The sequence below is a fragment of the Nelumbo lutea genome, chromosome 4 (assembly GCF_056320005.1).
Source record: "Nelumbo lutea isolate HS-2025 chromosome 4, American lotus-T2T, whole genome shotgun sequence".
NCBI lineage: Eukaryota > Viridiplantae > Streptophyta > Magnoliopsida > Proteales > Nelumbonaceae > Nelumbo > Nelumbo lutea.
The window spans coordinates 80,215,836-80,235,405 of NC_142687.1; the positions used below are offsets into that span (position 1 = coordinate 80,215,836).

Consider the following 19,570-nt stretch of genomic DNA (forward strand, 5'->3'; position numbering starts at 1 on the left):
AATGTTTTTTAATTTAACAAAAGTACACAAATTTCGTCTTTTTTTGGGACAATTTTTTTAAACCAAAAATTACTTTCTTTAAATATACCCTTTATAATATTCAAGAAACATTCATTTTGCACTTTGCTGGTGAGAAAAATATCTGCTCACCGGAAGCTTAAGTGGGGATAGGAAAGAATTTGATGTAAGTAGGGGTGATAATTTTTCACCCAACCCGCTGAATCCACCAGTATCTAATTCACCCAACTTGCTTATTTACTTGGCGGATTGTGTGATCAATTCATCATCCAATCCATCCATTTAAATGGGTTGGGTTGTGGATAATCATTGGGTTAATTATTATTGACATACGTATTAATTCCTTAGCCTTTTTTTATTTTTTTTCATTTGAATTAAATAATTTATAATTAATGTATTAATTTTCTATTAATAATTGACTAAAGTTAGTTTTGTCTTGAATCAATACATTTCACCCAACATAAATCCAAATCAATTTGACCTGAGTCCGGACTAGTTCAATACGGTTTGACCCAACCCAACATACACTGATTAGGGTCGACTTGAATTCGAAATAGACCCCGGGCTGGATAGGGGTATTATCTGAATTCAATTTGATATATCCAACCAATATGTTGATTTGATGGATTTCACAATGATTAATTTGAATCCGAATCCGCTGAGGATATTCAAATTAATCTGTCTGATCTGATATAATTGCCCATAGTTATATAAAATTTAACAAGTTATTAATATATGAAAAAATAAATATATAAAACTGTCTATACAAATATAAACAAAAAACATAGGCACTTTCAACCTTTTTTTTTATTACTAGTGGAGAAGCCCGTGTGATGCACGAGTGAAAATGAATGAAAAAATAACAATTAAAACTATAACTAAATTCATTAATGCAAATCAAGTATAATAAAGAATATACAATTTGGGATGAAAATATCAACTTGATCCAATTTGGGAAGAAATTGGATTGAGGCCATTAAAAAGTGATTCGATTGATGTTTGACAATTTATAATTATTTCTTTTCTATTACTTTCTCATATGTTTGTATGCATGTTATCTACTATCTTTCGTGCCTTTTTTTTGTATTGTCTCTAATTTGCACTTTTCACTACTTTATCAAAAAATATAAAGTGGGTTGTGTTGTGTCAACACGACATGATTTTGTGGGTTGTCTATGCTTTAACAGGTCATGCCATACCAACACGTGGTCCTAGGTGGGTCGTGCCCTACCTAACTTGGAACTCTTCAAAGATTACGCCTGTAGCACAAGCCCAATTGGGCTCAACCATCGGTCAAGGTGTGAGAGGCATGCTTTTTTATTAAAAATTTGAAAAAACAATGAATAGTTAAATAAATTAACAAAATAGACAAGAAATTGAAAAATCTTAAAATTTTATTCTTATGAATTTTGATGTATACAATTGTTTATACATGAAATAAAAAAATTACAATATAATTTGAATAAATACTTGTTACGTGATGGGCTACGGGCCTATACAGCATGGTCCACATTTTTGTTCTATATCGTGCTGATGCACGAGCCTCAAAATCCAAGCCCAACACAACTCGGGGGTATGGGCTAGCCCAATTGCTATAGTAACTAGGTTGTGTTGGGTATAACCCACTTTATAGTTTCACATTTATGAGAGATCAAACATTGGAACATCAAAAAACGATGCAGGTAAAAATTAAACGATGCAACTTTGGTTGATAGTCAGTATGTTAATGGTTAGCATTCATTTTTATTGGAAAAAACTTTGTTTTAGTGTACATCCCATTTAATGAGAGGTTAAATAACTATTGGAATAACAAAAAACATAGAGGGTAGAGAGGGATCGTGATTCTATCTGATCCATAGTCTGATCCTATTTTATCAAATTTCGATATCTTCATTACAGATTTTTTGATCGGATCCAATTAAAAACTGAATTGGATTCGGATTACCCCTATCCGATTCAAAAGGATCTAATATGTTATTTATATTTTTATAAGTTTTTATATTATTTATTTATTTTATAAAAGAACATGTATATGTGATGAAAGTAGTTGAAAAGTACTTTCATTTTTTGTTCTTTTTTATTTAAATTGTTATATTTTCTTTTTTTAATAATTTATTATTTTGAAAAATTAAATCTGATTGGATCAGATTCAAATATCCAACATCCTTATTGAATTCGAATCTAAAACAATATTTGTGAGATCTGATCGGATTGGATTGGACCTATAGTTTATCAGATTGGATTCGGATATACCCTGATTTGAATCCAATTCGATCCATTTGCATATTATAAAAAGGGAAAGTGTAATCAGGCTTTTTGACGAAACATTGTTACCATCCTCATTTTTATTATATATTATAGAAATATATAATGGTTATAGAGAAATTAGGGTACAATGACTAAGGAGGGACAATAATGAAAATATAAAATACTATATAATATTATAAAATACAATTAGAATTACAATGATTAAAGGGGGCAATAATATAAATAGATATGTAATTGGAATAATAATAACTAAAGAAGAATAATAATGGAAATAGATAATCAAATTACCCATCTACCATTCTATTTTTTATATGGTAATAGAAATAAATAAAAATATCTATCTTTATTCCTCACTTGAATTGTTGTGTCATAAAAATTAGAGTATAGGGGCTGATGGAGGGTGATTTGCCCCGACCTCATCATAGGGGGACATGTAGGCGTGACTCAGCATAAGTGACAGCTTAGCGTGACTAGTTCGCCAAGGTCCAGCGTGACAACTCAGCATCGGATGACACTCCAATTATCCCGAGCTCCTCCCAAGGAGCCTCCGAGCTCCTCCATAGTAAGGAGTCGCAAGCTCCTCCTCAAGAAGGGAACATCCCGAGCTAAGATTCTTCCATAGGCATCCCAAGCCAAGGTACTGCAAGACAGGGATCTCCCGAGCTAAAGGCACTTCGGGGTGAGCTTGGGACCCTCCTAATAAATTCACTTTGACAGGCCTAAGTAGGCCGCCTCGGGTAGAATAACCTCGGTATGGCACCTCCAGCTTGGCACAGGGTAGCTCAGTGCAAGGTAGCTCACAGGAAGACAACTCGGCGTATCACAGGAAGATCTCCCCTGACAACCGTACCTGTCAAACCTGGAGCCTTGCACCCACATCTCTCGCCAGGCGGCGGCATGCCTGCCAAACTTGAGAGGTGTCCCCCGCTTGACAGAGCTGTACTCTACAGCAGTGACTTGCGCAGCCCTGACAAGTGACGACTGCGGCAGAGAATCAGAGGCGGTTATGTCAGATTTGACAGGACACCATTATATAAGAACTCCAACCCCCAGAGAGAAAAGGTAATTGCATTCATGCTATCTGCACTCTAGGTTTCTTCTTCTTCCCTGTAATCTTCTCTCTCAGAGTTCTAACTTAAGCATCAGAGTGTTCTCGCTGAGAGAGCTCATCAGGAATCCTTCATTCTCTTCCTCTCAGGTACTGTCCATCGCCAGCTTGGAGTGTGACCCCCTGCCAGCTAGGAGTGACCAGATTGCACACCATCATTTGGCGCCGTTAGTGGGAACACTTCAAAAATCCTTCTACCAAAACTTTGCAGACTTCAGTTCTCAGGGTTTCCTCCAGCAACGCCGGACGCAGTGCAGAAATGAACACCACTGGAGAGCAACTCCAGGTCCTAGCGGTGTGTATTGGACAATTCACTGTCCCCCTCTCTGCGGATGGGGTTCCCATTCTGAACGTGCCTCAGACAATGGCACCCGTGAATGCTCCACTTCCTTCCACGGTTGGAACAACCTTCACCGAACCCTCCCTTGTTCCTTCGGAAACCGCTCAAAACCAGCTTGAAGAACTGGTGCAATGCATGCGAGCTATGCAAGTTCAGATGCAACAGGTCCAGCAATTCCAACTATATCAACAACAAGTGTTGCACCAAGTTTCTCAACATCACTACCAACAATAGTTTCCTCCACTACCTCAGACCCAGCAGCCACTTCCTCCTCGACATTCGGTCGCACAACAAGCCAGGCCTCGCCATCAGAACGAACGTCCATCTCGCCCGGGAGAGACCTCTCAGATCCAGAATACTCTCAAGAGTCAAGTCTCATCCCATGGGAGGAAGGAAAGACTAGTTACCCCTGCCTCGCCGCACACAGTTAGGTCGGGAGGGTCCCATCCTACCAGACCCGCATCACCTCAGCTTTCCGAGTTTATGGAGTACAGGTTCGAGGTCTTGGCCGCAGACTCCAGACAAGATCCCTCTATCCGCAGCCATCACTATCTATCCGTCCCCTTCCCCGCGAAAACTGTACCTGATAATACCGAGGCCAGCAGCATCAATGCGGAACCCGCAAAAAAGCAGTGGAGACATCGCCGAGCTCGCCGAACTGCAATGAACTACTTGCCCGAACTCAAAGAAAAAGAAGATGTAAGCTGGGACGAAGCGAAATCCACTCTGCTCCTCTCTGTACCATCCCCTCTATCTCCTGAACTCTTGGCCATCCCAATGCCCAAGGACTTCAAACTACCTCCCCTAGACAAATATGACGGATCGTTCGACCCAAATGACCATGTTGACGCCTTCCAATCACAGATGCACTTGGCAAGGGCCAGTAAGTCCTGCATGTGCGTGGCTTTCTCCACCACTTTTAAAGGAGTGGCCCCACATGGTACAGGAACCTTGTGCTCGGATCAATAAAAAGCAGGGCGCAATTCATTCAAGTCTTCACTTCTCATTTCGTCACTAGCAAGCGGTGCCCGAGAACCCAGGAGAGCCTCCTTGGCATAGTCCAGAGGGAAGGAGAATCTATCTGGAGTTACATCAAGCGGTTCAATGATGCTTGTTTACAGATACCCGATCTGGACACCGTAGTTTGGCTCACAACGGCCAAGAGAGGCATCACGCACAAAGAGTTTAAGTGGCACATAATAGTCAATTGGCCCAAGATGGTAACCGAGTTCCTCAAGCTCGTAGACCAGTTTATAGGGACGGAGGAGGAAATCAAACAGAAGGGTAAGCATGTCCCTGAAAAAAGAAAAAGGGAAGCCGAGTCCTCAACCTAGGGGGACAACAAGAAGAAAAAAGACCCAGCTCTCAGCCTTTCTGAGCTTCACCAGTAGAGATGACAGACTACACGCCCCTGAACACAAAGCGGGCTGAGATCCTTATGGTGATCTAGGATGCCCCATACGTGAAATGGCCACCCTGGCTAAGAGGGGACCCTAATGTAAGGAATAAGAACTTGTATTGTAGCTTCCATAAAGATCATGGTCATAGTACCTAGAGTTGTAAAAACCTTCGTGACGAGATAGAGGAGCTCATATTTTGCAGATACTTAAGAATTTTTTTACAAAATAATAAAAATAATGCAGGTCGACAGGGGGAGCAAAGTATAAATGCTCCCAAATCCACCAGTAGGTAAGAAGAGCAGCAGTAGAGGCAGCCCTCGGAAGAGAGGCCTGTTCAGGGGACTATCCATGTGATCGTTAGAGGATCGATTGTCGCGGGCTACACCTCGGCTGCAGCTCAGACATCAGCCCACGAGGTCGGAAGGGAAGACCAGAACCCCCCGAAGTGGCCAAGGATGAAAGACCCGATCTTCTTCACGGAGGACGACGTGCACAAGGTCCACTACCCCCATGATGATGCGCTTGTCATAAAGATAAGGATTAACGACTTCGAAGTCAAGCGTGTCCTCGTCGACTCTGGCAGTTCGGCGGACATTCGACAAGCTTCAGCTCCAAAAAAGCAACCTCAAGCCCGCAAGTACTCCCTTGGTGGGCTTCAGCGGAGAGGAAGTCAGGCCCCTGGGAAGAATCACAGTACCTGAGCTTTACTACGCTAGGCCAAGTGCCGACCTCCACAGCACTTGGCCTGGGCGACTCCCAGGGGCCTTAATAGGTCGGCCCATCACCCACGCCCTACGTGCGGTGGTCTGCATCTACTATCTGGCGATGAAGTTCCCTACGGACTTCGAAGTTGGGGTGGCGCGAGGTGATCAGCTTGAGTCTCGCAAGTGCTACGTCGCCGCCCTCAAAGGGAAGGCCAAGGTGGCAGACGACCTCGAGCCGGAGCGACATGCGGAGCAGTGTGAGGAGTGAGCTGTGCCCATAGAGGAGACTGTCTCCGTCCCAACTTCGATAGAGGACACAACTCGGACACTCCAGATCGGCGCTTCAATCGAGGAGACTCTATGATCACAGTTAGTAAGTTTTTTACTTGAAAATTTAGATTTTTTTACATGGTCCGCGGCATAAATGCCCAACATAGACCCGAGCGTCATAACTCACAAGTTGAATACTGATCCTGTAGTTAGGCCCGTTAGACAGAAGAAACGCAACTTAGCCCCAGAGCGCTGGAGAACAGTTGGCGAGGAGGTTGGGAACCTCCTCGCAACCGACTTTATCAGGGAAGTCCATTACTCGAGCTGGGTGGCCAACCCTAATTTGGTAAAAAAGGCTAACGGTAAATGGCTCATGTGCATCGATTATACCGACCTGAACCGGGCCTGCCCGAAGGACTGCTTCCCACTCCCCCGGATTGACTGTTTGGTGGATGCGACCTCAAGGCATGAGTTGCTGAGCTTCTTGGACGTCTATTTGGGCTACAACCAGATCATAATGGACCCTGCTGATGAAGAAAAAACAACATTCATAACCGAGCTAGGCCTGTACTGCTACAAGGTCATGCCCTTTGGGATAAAAAATGACAGGGCTACATTCCAAAGACTTGTAAACAAATTGTTTGAGCCGTTGATCGGTAAGAAAGTAGAATGCTATGTAGACGACATGGTCGTCAAAACTCAGATTTCAAGTGATTTAATAAAAGACTTACATTATGTTTTTGAAATTCTGCGTAAGTTTAACATGGAACTAAATCCAAACAAGTGTTCTTCGGTGTCACCTCGGGTAAATTCCTAGGGTACATCGTCAACCAGTGTGGCATTTAGTCCAACCCAAATAAAATTAAGGCTATCTTAGATATGATACCACCCCGGAAATTGAAGGAGGTTCAGAGGCTAAATGGTCGAATAGCCACCCTGAGCTGCTTCATGTCCATATTGGCAGATTGCTGCCTGCCTTTCTTTAAGGCGATTAAAAGAAAAGGCTTTGAATGGATCGAAGAATTCCATCTCGCGTGCAACGAGCTCAAAAAGTACCTTGCCAGTATTCCAGTCTTAACCCGACCTAAGGAGGGTGATGTTTTGGAGCTGTACCTCTCTGCAAGTGACAAGGTGGTCAGCTTAGTACTGATAAGAGAAGTAGATTGGGTCCAACGACCCATCTACTATGTTAGCAAAGTGTTGTAGGGTGCAGAGACGAGGTATCTAGAGATTGAAAAGTTGGCGTATGCAGTAGTCATTGCAGCTTGGAAGCTCCATCCGTACTTCCAAGCTCATACCATCGTCGTCCTCACCAACAGGCCTCTGAGGCAAGTCTTGCTCAAGCCTGAGGTCTCTGATAGGTTGACAAAGTGGGCCATCGAGCTCAGCGAATACGACCTCCAGTACAAGCCGCGAACTACTATCAAGGCCCAAGCCTTAGCTGACTTTGTCGTGGAATGCACTTCCAGCACCGAAGTCCCCAGGCTAGTCGAGCCCGAGGCCCCCAAGTCAGATCAGCCCGAGCTTCCTAGGCCGGTTGAGCTCGAGCACCGTGAGGTAGCAATCGGTGTAGCTTCTCTCCTAGTTAGATCGAACTAGAGCTGGGATGAGGAGCCCCAGATCCTTCACGTGGATGGCTCGTCCAACCAGCAGGGCAACGGAGCTGGAATCGTTCTGTATGGGCAAAGCGGGGTGAAACTAGAGTATGTGTTATGCTTTGAGTTTGCGATATCCAACAATGAAGCGGAGTATGAGGCGTTAATAGTCGGGCTAGCTCTAGCGAACGAAGCGAAAGCCAAGCACATCGTCATCTGCAGTGATTCTCAGCTCGTAGTCAACCAAGTTACTGGTGAATATGAAGTTCGTGAGCCAACCATGATCGCCTACCTAGCCAAAGTCAGAGAAGCTCTGCTCAACTTCCACTCTCATTTCATCAAGCAAATCCTGAGATCTGAGAAAGTTGAGGCCGGTGCCTTGTCCCGGTTAGCCAGCACCAGTGATAATACCACGAGAACCGTGCATATAGAGAACTTGCCTTGGCCTAGCATTCTCACGGGGCAGAGGAGGTCGCTCTTGTCATTCAAGCAGAGCCGAGCTGGATTGATCTGCTCGTGAGCTTCCTGCTAACGGGACCCTCCCTGTAGATTGCAATGCCGTTAGAAGGGTAGAGCGTCAGGCGGCCAAATACGTCATAATAGACGAACGACTGTACCAAAGATCTTACACACTCCCCTATCTGCGCTGCTTGCGACCTTCCGACGCCGAGTTTGTGCTCCGCGACACTCATGAAGGCCTGTGCGGTAGACACTTGGGGGGCAGGGCCCTCGCCCAGAAAGCACTATGACAGAGATACTACTGGCCAACGATGAAGGCAGATGTGATCGAGCTCGTTAGAAGATGTGACAAGTGCCCGAAGCACGCCAACATCCAGCACTAGCCCATCGCTGACTTGAAGTATCTCACTAGCCTGTGGCCTTTTGCACAATGGGGGATTGATATACTTGGACCATTTCCACCAGTAATAGGGCAGAGGAGGTTCTTAGTGGTGGCAGTCGAATATTTTACTAAGTGGGTAGAAGATGAGCCTCTCACCACGATCACGACCCAGAATGTGCAGAACTTTTTTTGGAAGAATATAGTGTGCCATTTCAGACTACCTCAGGTACTGACGTCCGACAATGGTAAGCAGTTTGATGACATTAAATTCTAGAACCGGTGCAAAGATATGGGAATTCAATAAAACTTCACCTCGGTGGCGCACCCTCAAACAAACGGCCAAGCGGAGGTCACGAACAGAGCCATTCTCCGCGGAATGAAGGCACGCCTCAACCGAGCTAAGGGATTATGGGTAGATGAGCTACCCAGTGTACTATGGGCTTATCGGACCACGGTGAAGACCGCAACAGGCGAGACCCCCTTCAGCCTCACTTATGGCACCGAGGCAGTCATCCCAGCTGAGATTGAGGTTCCTACGCTACGTTTAGAAGTGTATGACGACAAAACAAACGAAGACGAGCTATTCACCAACCTCGACCTACTTGATGAGGTACGGGACCTCGCATACATTAGGACCGTGACCTACCGGCGGAGAGTAAAGTCATGGTACCTGAGCCCGGTGTTGGTAAGCTTGGGCCAAATTGGAAAGGACCCTATCGAGTAAAGCGAGTACTTGGGGAAGGAACATATGAGCTCGAAACCCTAGAAGGGAAACAAGTACCTCGGGCTTGGAATATTGTCAACTTAAGACAATATTACCTATAATTACTGAGTTGAGTGGACCACAAGTCTCTCCCAAAGCCTAATGGCTAAAAAGCTGAACTAAGAACCCCGGTACCTAGTCGCCTCTTCGGCATGGGCGAACTCCAGGAGAGTGGACTATTAAGTCACTCCCCCAGCCTAAGGTCTAAGACGCCAAGCTAAGGATCTCGGTGCCCAGTTGCCTCTTCGGCACGGGCGAAGACCTGAGGGCTAAAGCACCGAGCTAACAAAAGACCTCGGCACCACATAAGACCTAGTCGCCTCGTTGGCATGTGATAAGTATGTTTAACGCCATGGCACAGACAGCTCGAGTGTGAACTCTATGATGCATAGCCCGTCTCGACATACGATTGGTTAAACCCGTTAGGGACAACCGATGTCAGCTTTAGTAGCCCGAGTGCAAACAGTTCGAATATATACCCTACTATGTTGCTCACCCCGGTATACTTCCAGAGGTTACCCCTACTAAGTACTGGAAGACAGTTCGGGGTAACAACAGTCGAGAAACCTCCACTTCGGGTACTTGGCTCGATAACTTAACAGTTCGGGGTAAAATAGTTACTTCGGCAAATAAAATAATTGCACAACACATGGCAAAAAGTGTATTTTTCATTACAAAATGAACTCCACTACAAAAAAGTTTTACAAAAGAAGGAAAAACTGAGCTCGCAGGCTCAAAGTACAAGAACCGCTCGAACTACTAGGAGGACTTTTCGCCCGGGGCTTCCGTAAAGGTACCAACCTAATCGGTAGCTTGGTCTATAGTGCCGACCTCCCCGATGTCTTCGTCTCCCTCCTCTTCAGAGTCCGGGTATTCGATGGCTTCGCAGGCTACCTCTTTTGTGATTCGCGAGGTGGTGATGGCGCTCACATTGAGCTGTGGGAACTCGTGCTTAATCAACCATCGACTGAGCTTGAAGCCTTTGCGGTAGGCATCCACCATCACCTCGTCGAACTCCTCAGACATAACGTACTCTTGAACGACCTTGACTTTGGCCTCCTCCATGGCATCAAGAAGGGTTTCGGTTCGCTCCTTAATGTCAACTTCGAGATTCTTGACCTGACGCTTCAAAGTAGCTTTCTCACGCAATAACTCCTTCTTCTCGTGCAACAACTCCTCCTTTTCGTCCAGCCATTTCTCTTTCTCTGACCTCAGAGCTAACACATCTCACTCTAGCCCGTGGATTTGGCCACTAGCTAGCTCCAACTCAGCGTGAGCTGCGCGGGCTGAATCCTTGGCAACCCGAGCTCGCTTCAAGTGCCTCTTGAACTGGAGGGTCAGGGTGTGCACGACAGAGTTCACTTGCCAAAAGAATGCCAGTTAGTACCAGTAAAGCAACAAGTACATAAGTTACAAGAACAACGAGACTTACCACCATGGAGTAGGTAGCTGCTCGAGCTCCGAGCTGAGCGGGTGTTAGCTCGGTCCATTCGGAGACTTCTTTGGGGTACGCAGCCTCCTTTCTCTTCCGAAGGCTGCATTGTGGATTCAGTATGTTTCGAGTTGCTCCCTCACTTCCCGAGGTAGAGATGGGAGCGGGCTCCCTAGTCTCAGGAACGGGCTCCGCTGTCGCCTCAGGCTCCCAAGGTGGAAGGTTCTCCGACTCCTCCAGGTCGATCACAGGAGCATTAGTAGGCAGCTCAGGTTCGGGAGTAGGAGCCCGCAGAGATTCAATACGGGCTCTCTTTGTAGCTCGCCTCTTTCTTCCCTTCATCTTTCCGAAGAGCTTCTCTGCACTAAGTCGCTCCATAGGACCTGCAATAGAGTTCGACGTCAGTAATGCTACCAAGAAGAAACTAGCTGCCAAAGAAAAAATGCTAACTCTAAACAAGGCGACCTATCGGGACTCAAACTGGGCTCAATGAGCTTGTTCTCGACAAGATAGTCCTTGTAGTCGAAGCTGAGCTCTGCCTAAGATTGAAGTACCTCACTTGTTTTCTTGTCCAGCCTAATGCCGAGGTCTTGAATGGCCACCCACCAGTGAGTAGGGAAGGGCCACCCCATAGTGTCACGAACTACAAAGTAGCCCCATTTCCAGGCCGAGACTTTACTAGGAAGTTTGTGTAACAACTTAGAGCCTGGGCGGGGGGACAGGTAGTAGGTCCGTCTGTGCTCGGGGAGAATGCTGGATGCATTCTTCTTTATCGATAAGATGGAAGAAAAAATGTCAAGATCAAGAGGGAGGGCATAGTCGAAACAGAGGAAAATTGTACCGACCACTTTCCGGACTGAGTTCAGGTGGAGCTGATCTATAGTTACGTCGAAGTGATTCAACACTTCAACGATGAGAGGGTGCAGTGGAAGGCGGAGCCCAGCCACGAGCTGTTCCCCAAAAATCACGATCTCGTCACGACCGTGCTCCTAGGGAAAGTCGCCCGTGGGAAGATGGTAGGTGTACTCCCTAGAAAGGTTGTATCGGGCTATCAGGCTCCTAATCCTATCTACCGTCATGGTAGAAGGACCGAACTTGTCCGGTATCCGACCTCGATTAGAGGTAGATGCCGGGTTACCCGAGGTCTTACGCACCTCGTATGTGGAATGTTCTTCGGAGGCACCGACTTGAGCCGAGGTACCCACCTCGGTCTCGTCTAGGCGACTATCCACTGGAGCCGGGGCACCCACCTCGGGCTCATCTAATTGAATGTCGAAGCTATGGTCTGACATAGCTATGAATTGGGAAATGGGCTATAGCTACGAAGTTGAAATTGAAAAACTGGAAACAAACTGAAAGGATCTAGGGAGACTTACCTAAGAAAATGCAACGATAGGAAAAGAGACGAACTGGAGAACCCGAGCTGAAGACCTTAGATGCGACCTCAAGATGAGTGCTAGTGAGCTTATGGCAGAGAAAATGACGGGGTCCCCCTATTTATAGCCAGTATGCCTGAGATTCAACGGTTGAGATCAAGACGATCTAACGACCCTCAAGAAAATTGGCTGCGCGACCCTCGAGGTGAAATCGGTTTAGCGCATTTTTTGACGTCCACGGAGTCTATAAATCGCATCACGTCCACGCGTGAATTGTACACGATCCGAGTTATTCTTGGTTGGGCCGAATGACGAACTGGTCCGACCGGCGAATTCTGACGAGGCAGCCTAGACTTCAGGCCAAATCCACTCGTCACATCTTGAACTCCCCGCACCAGGTCAGGACCCCTAGCTCGAGGAGTGGGGGGAAATTGATGGAGGGTGATTTGCCCCGACCTCATCATAGGGGACACGTGGGAATGACTCAGCATAAGTGATAGCTCAGCGACCAGTCCACCAAGGTCCAACATGATAGCTCGACACCGGATGACACTCCGATTATCCCGTGCTCCTCCCAAGAAAAGGAGCCCCTGAGTTCCTCCCAAGGAGCCTTCGAGCTCCTCTACAGTAAGGAGTCGCAAGCTCCTCCTCAAGAAGGGAACACCTCGAGCTAAGATTCTTCCACAGGCATCCCAAGCCAAGGTACTGCAAGACAGGGATCTCCCGAGCTCAAGGCACTTCGGGGTGAGCTCAGGAGCCTCCTAATAAATTCACTTCGACAGGTCTAAGTAGGCTGCCTTGGGTAGAATAACCTCGGTATGGCACCTCCAGCTCGGCATAGGGTAGCTCGGTGCAAGGTAGCTCGTAGGAAGACAGTTCGGTGTATCACAGGAAGATCTCCCCTGACAACCTTACCTTCTAAACCTGGAGAGGTGTCTCTCGCCAGGCGTCGTCGTGCCTGCCAAACCTGAGAGGTGTCCCCCGCTTGATAGAGCTGTATTCTACAACAGTGACCTGTGCAACCCTAGCAAGTAATGGTTGCGGTAGAGAATCAGAGGCAGTTATGTCAGATTTGACAGGACACCATTATATTAGAACTCTAACCCCCAGAGAGAAAAGGTAATTGCATTCGTGCTATCTGCACTCTAGGTTTCTTCTTCTTCCATGTAATATTCTCTCTCAGAGTTCTAACTTAAGCATCGGAGTGTTCCCGCCGAGAGAGCTCCCTGGGAATCCTTCATTCTATTCTTCTCAATTACCGTCCATCACCAACTTGGAGTGTGACCCCCTGCCAGCTAGGAGTGACCAGATTGCGCACCATCAGGGGCAATAGTGGAAATAGAAAATCAGGTAGGGGTAGGATTGGAAATATAAAATCAGGGTGTTGTAGTCTAAGGTGTTTGCCCAAAATCTACTTGTCTCATTCTCTTTAGGGGATACGATTGGAAATATGAAATCAGGGAGGGGGTAGGACTGGAAATATAAAATCAGGGTGTTTACTTGTCCCATTCTCTTCAGGGGATACGATTGAAAATATGAAAATCTATTTGTCCCATTCTCTTCAGGGGATACGATTGGAAATATGAAATTAGGAAGGGGGTAGGACTGGAAATATAAAATGAAGGTGTTAGATAAACGATTCATCCATTTCTTCTTTTTTATAAATGGGTAAGATATATACATATTTTTTCATAAAACAACATAAATAATATGAAAAATTAAATTACAAAAATTCATTATAAACATATCTCAAAGCCTTATTAACGTTCTTTGAGGAGGGGTGGTTGACCTCCTTGGGTGCCTACTCTTACTTCCAAGATCAACATTTCCTCGTGGGGCAATTATAGTTAAGGGCTACTAGGGTTTTTCATGGGCACACATACATTCACGGGGAACTGTCCATGAGAGAGAGAGAGAGAGAGAGAGAGAGAGAGAGAGAGAGAGAGAGAGAGAGAGAGAGAGAGAGATGAAACAAGATTGGATTCAATTTCGAATTTCATGATTTGGTCTGTTTACACCCTTATCCAAAGGTTCACCTAGACCCGTTGACATTTCCCATCTACCACAAAATTCATCTTTCTTTTTCTCCTAGTCTTTTTTTTTGAAAATTCATCCATATGAAAAAAAAACAAAAAAAAAAAAACAAACAAAACAAACGAGATAGATATATTTCAGCCAAAATTTAAAAACTTTATGCAAAATTTCAGGGTTTCATGAATTTTTTTACGTTAAATTTTGAATATAATATTACAATAACATAAAATCAATAATAAAAATAAAAAATACTAAAAAATATTAACACAATCTATACTACTTTAAAAAGCACAATTGCCTCAGTAATATTTTTGGAATTTTTCGATGACAATATTTACCCTTTTATATTTAAATTATTGATAAAAAATGAGGGCAAAAGGGTAATCAATTATTAATATTAAATGAGTTGAAAAGAGACAAATTATAAGACATTCAATGCATTCAATTTCCTTTCATTAAATCCAACAATTAAGGTATTAATTTGCATTCACCTTCAATAAATCATATATTTTATGCATTTTTATTTATTTTCATCATTAAATTCTTTTAATTAAATCCATACATAATAAATTAATAATTCCAATAACATAAAAACATACTTTTAACATCTATCTGAAAAAAATAATGTTTTCATCTAGGTAGTGTTGAGAAATTAAACCATTTCGGGTCAAATGGGCCAATTAATGTTGTCACAATTAAATAATAAAATTCAAAAATAGATAAAATGCAAAAAATATAAAAATTAAAAGAATTGGGAACATTTTTAACACAATATATTCGACATATTAAACAATAATAAGTATGATAAATAAGAAATGTTTTTATTAATGATGGAAACGGAATGTAAAATTTAAAACCAATTAGAAATAAAACTATTTTCCTATTCTCTCTCATTAAATCTCATATTAAGGTATATTCTCTTATTAAATCCATAAAAATAATTTTAATATTATAAAAATAAATATTCTGAAAACAAACTATTTTCTTCCCTCCCAATGGTGGGTAAGCAATTCAACCATTTTGGGTCAAATGGATTAATAAATAATGTCATAATTAAATAATAAAAAATTAAGATATATAAAATATATAATACAAGAAATAGAAAGAATAAAAAGAATTGGACATATCTCATTATACTAAATAAAAATACATATGAAATGTAAGAAGTAATTTTATTAATGATGAAAATGGAATGCCAAAGTTAAAATCAACCTATAAATGAAATGATATCATAGTCAAATAATAAAATTTTTAAAAATAAAAATAAAAATAATAAAAAAAACTCATGATGTCAAATAAAAGAATATCTAAAAAATTATATATTAATTATGTCAAACAAAAATTAAGTATGATAAGTAAAAAATATTTATATAATGTAGATGATATATAATTTAAAACAAATCCGAAGGTAAAGCTATTTTCTTAATGATCCAACTTTTCAAAGAAACTCATGATGTCATAATTGAATAATAAATATTTAAAAAAGGATAGAACACAAACAATGAAAAAAATTCAAAATTTTGTTGCATTTGGGAATATTTATAATGTTATATATTCATCATAATAAATAAAAATAATAGTTAAAATAAAATTTATTTTTATTTATGGAAAAAGTGGAATACAAAATTTAATAATAATAATTATAATAATAATAATAATAGTAATAATAATTGTTGTTATAATTTAAAATTTCCACATGCAATGCACATGCGTATTTACTACAAGCATTTGAATTTATTTTTAATCATATTGTTATGTTTGTTAACGTTCAATTTTTATCGTAATTATGATATATCTAAAATTCAAATACTTAATATGAAAAAAATTTTGCACATGTGCTTAATTACTAATAATGTTGAAAAATTCAAAACTATAACGTGTAAACTTCAATTCCAATTAATTTCCTTCATGTCTTAACTATATGACTTAATAGTTAATTACTCATCTGTTTCATAGACACAGATTAGATGGGTCAGTTGTGGAGGAGGAAGACAGCCAACACATTGCTAGCTGTGGTGTTAATGGTCGGCAATAAGAGTTTGGCTGTTATCCAGTCATATATAACTTATAATTGCAGAAAAGGCACAAGTTAAAATCAGCAATTAAAACCTAGGGTTGTATTTGGTACTATTGCAGTTTCTACCTGAAACCTTATTGGGTTTGGGATTGATCATTTAATATGTATGAGAACCACTTCTAGAATGATTGGACTTCCATCAGTTTTAACTTTTGACTTTTTTACAAACAGCCTATCAGTAGCCTCAAATAACAGTGTTATATGTGCTATTTAAGATAGTGCATGCCTATATATATACATAGGTGGCATTCACTGATTGCAAGAAAGTTGAAACTGTTTGGCCATGTAAGTTGGTGAATAGTGACGGTGATTATGATTATTCATTAACCAGCAGTAGTGTTATTTAATTTTCATGGTGGATTTGTGGGGTGGGGTGGATGGTTAGTTGAGAGTTGGGACAATGAAATAATGGGGTGTGCCCTGCCTATAAGTCTACAAGACTACAACTACAACAGACAGAGAGAGAGAGTGTCCAGTCAAACCGAATAGACTTTTTCACCTTCTGTCTTCTGGCCATGCATACACGATAATTAATTACTACTATATCATGTGGATTAGAGAAAAGGAGAGTCTCAACTACATGCATTAATTCATTACTCCTATCCAATCTCTATCTCTATCTCTATCTCTAGCTGCTATTGCACTATATAAACCTCTCCATCAATCCTCTAAACCATCGAGCGATCCAGCATTGCTCTCTTTTGATAAATTCACCAATACTTCTCGTTTAAGAGAAAAGGATGGCGAAACCTTTCAAGAATGCTGCAGTGTTTAGTGCAACGTTGCTTATGGTGTTGATAATGGTTGGAATAGCAGAAGGACGCAGAGTCGAGAGAAAGGCTCTTGCCGATGGCCTAGGTGGTGGTGCTGGCGGAGGCCTTGGAGGTGGTGGAGGAGCTGGGGGAGGATTTGGTGGTGGCTCTGGTGCTGGTGGTGGCGTTGGTGGAGGGTTTGGTAAAGGTGGTGGATTCGGTGGCGGTGCTGGCGGAGGCCTTGGAGGTGGTGGAGGAGCTGGAGGAGGATTTGGTGGTGGCTCTGGTGCTGGTGGTGGCGCCGGTGGTGGTGCTGGTGGTGGCATCGGAGGTGGTTCAGGTGGAGGTGCAGGAGGAGGATTTGGTGGCGGAGCTGGTGGTGGTGCTGGCGGTGGTGGAGGAGCTGGTGGTGGTGGAGGAGCTGGGGGTGGATTTGGTGGTGGCTCTGGTGCTGGTGGCGGCGTTGGTGGAGGATTTGGTAAAGGTGGTGGATTCGGCGGTGGTGCAGGTGGTGGTGGTGGCGCCGGTGGTGGCATCGGAGGTGGTTCAGGTGGAGGATTTGGTGGCGGAGCTGGTGGTGGTGCTGGCGGTGGCGTTGGTGGAGGAGCTGGTGGTGGTTCCGGTGGAGGAATGGTGGAGGATTTTAAGTTTAATAAGTTTGAAGTCAATATTACAGTAAACTATGTAGTATGAGTTGAATTGAGTGCCATGCAGTTGTTTCGTTTCATGGACAAGGAACCAGTACGTATATGCTTCTGAAATTCTTAATTCTACGGTAATTTAACCGAATAAAGAAATATCAACTAGGGTGCTATTTCTAGCTAGTAGTCAATCAATGTGGATTTCCTCTCCAGAAACCTGCGTCTTGATCGATGAAATTTATCAATCTAGGGTTTAATTAATATCATCAGCCCAAGCCAGAGAATGGGTCGGAAGTTGGAATATCACGATGAAATTTATCAATCTGTGTATATCTTAATGACAATTATACCGACGAGAGAGAGAGCCACAGAGGCATACCGATCGTGTCTAAGCAACACTGATATTTTTCTGTTACAAGTTATGAACAGGCAACCATTCGTCGCCGTTGATGAAATCTATAGACATGAACGGAGCAACCTCGTCGTCGGTGAGTTGTCGCGACCACGGAGCACGTTCTTCTGTTTGAGACCCTGGCCCATGGCAATGGTACTCCGCTTGGAACAGATTTCTGTTCAATTCATCACCAACTTATTCATTAAACATCATGCAATGTCTTACTAATTTGATCAGAAATACATATATAAAAAACATTAAATCTTACTTTGTGCTGCCATCGTAGCTCCAGTTGGTCCAGCCCTGTGGAACGATCGTCCTGGAGAGGTAAGTCTTGGCGAAGATCACCCTCGAGTAGGCCCCCTTTGCTCTCCCCAAGTACACCTCACCAATTCCATAGACCTTCCCTTTAATGAACACAAACCCACTGTCTTCTTCCGCACGTCGCCTGTTCTGTGCGGTGATGGATCCGCTTATCTTTACTCGTGAATCGGAATTCACAAAGATTTCACAGCTCTGCATGCACATCGATCGATCCGATGAGCAACATTGAAGGGGTTACAGACAGTTCATTTGTTGGGAGGGCAAATGATCAACTGCCAGATGATGAGCACTTACATAGAAAATGGATTGGCCACGGCCAAAGATGAAATCTATGGAACCCTGGATGTAGCAGTTGTGGTAGTAGTGTCTGCCTTTGTAATCGAAGAGGGTGTTGTGCGCGCTGTAGAACCCACAGTGGTAGAAGGCAGCCTTGTCGGCACCCACAAACGCTGCTACCGACTGATCCTGTGAAGTGAAGGCCATTCCCACCGGTGCATCGTTCTGTAACCACAAATTAATCAATTAAAGGCAAGCAAGAGAGAGAGAGAGAGAGAGAGAGAGAGAGAGAGAGAGAGAGAGAGAGAGGTCCTCAACCTTGAAGCTGATGCCGAAGGCAATGAAGTGGGGGGCCTCCACCCTGAGAGTGGCGGACTCGATGTTGTCGGTGGAGGTTTGAGACCAAACGATGGACGTCCTTCCCTTTCCATTTCCTCTCAAGAATATATAGGGCTTGTTCTCGGGTATGAAAATCTTTTCTCTGCATTAATTAAGAAACATCAAAAGAATTGATCGATGAATCACTATTTGATCGATCAAGTATATATGGCAGCCGGAAAAATTAAATCACCTGTACTCTCCTTTCCGAACATGAACGATGATCCACTGGGAGTTTCCTTCTGGAACAGAATCGATAGCAGCTTGCACGGACTGAAAATCGCCGTTGCCGTTAATATCAACCTTTATCGTTCGATTGGTGCCGATCTTCTCCGTTAAGAGAGGAGAATCAATGACCTTGTGTGCAGAAAAACCATAAACAACATCGTGAGAACAGACGGAGATTACGAAGATGGCAACCTGAATTGTTCGAACGACAAGAGATGAAATGGACGGCATCTCGGCAGAATCTGGAACTCGGAAGACAACATGTATTTATTAGAAGGAAAAACACTCGATGGGATGCATGAAGTCATTAGCAGCTCTTAATTTGGGTGGTGGTGGTTTCGATTCAATTTT

At 43.3% G+C, this 19,570-nt stretch overlaps 2 protein-coding genes and 1 long non-coding RNA gene across 3 annotated transcripts; 1 reads left to right on the top strand and 2 right to left on the bottom strand.

Annotated features, from left to right (window-relative positions):
• Nucleotides 1-9,962: 9,962 nt before the first annotated feature.
• On the bottom strand, nucleotides 9,963-11,122 carry LOC148861265 (uncharacterized). The gene is made up of 2 exons (XR_016112564.1): nucleotides 10,740-11,122; nucleotides 9,963-10,668 (listed from the first exon to the last, which is right to left on the bottom strand). It is a non-coding gene; the product is annotated as an uncharacterized LOC148861265 (long non-coding RNA).
• Nucleotides 11,123-16,887: 5,765 nt separating this feature from the next.
• LOC148861266 (uncharacterized) lies at nucleotides 16,888-17,810 on the top strand. The gene has a single exon (XM_088983005.1). The coding sequence runs from the start codon at nucleotides 16,967-16,969 to the stop codon at nucleotides 17,669-17,671; it is 705 nt and encodes a 234-aa protein (XP_088839131.1). The 5' UTR covers nucleotides 16,888-16,966; the 3' UTR covers nucleotides 17,672-17,810.
• A 93-nt stretch (nucleotides 17,811-17,903) lies between these two features.
• Nucleotides 17,904-19,570, bottom strand: LOC148861267 (putative pectinesterase 67). Its single transcript, XM_088983004.1, has 5 exons — nucleotides 19,185-19,570; nucleotides 18,932-19,094; nucleotides 18,632-18,838; nucleotides 18,282-18,529; nucleotides 17,904-18,188 (listed from the first exon to the last, which is right to left on the bottom strand). Exons 1-5 carry the CDS (start codon nucleotides 19,448-19,450, stop codon nucleotides 18,032-18,034), a joined length of 1,041 nt encoding a protein of 346 aa, XP_088839130.1. The 5' UTR covers nucleotides 19,451-19,570; the 3' UTR covers nucleotides 17,904-18,031.

Coding starts and splice junctions, on each gene's coding strand:
- LOC148861266 (XM_088983005.1), top strand. CDS start 16,967: ATGGCGAAACCTTTCAAGAATGCTGCAGTGTTTAGTGCAACGTTGCTT.
- LOC148861267 (XM_088983004.1), bottom strand. CDS start 19,450: ATGCCGTCCATTTCATCTCTTGTCGTTCGAACAATTCAGGTTGCCATC. Junction 18,530..18,631: donor GTGGCCAATCCATTTTCTAT/GTAAGTGCTCAT, acceptor ATGTGCATGCAG/AGCTGTGAAATCTTTGTGAA. Junction 18,189..18,281: donor AGCTACGATGGCAGCACAAA/GTAAGATTTAAT, acceptor TGAATTGAACAG/AAATCTGTTCCAAGCGGAGT.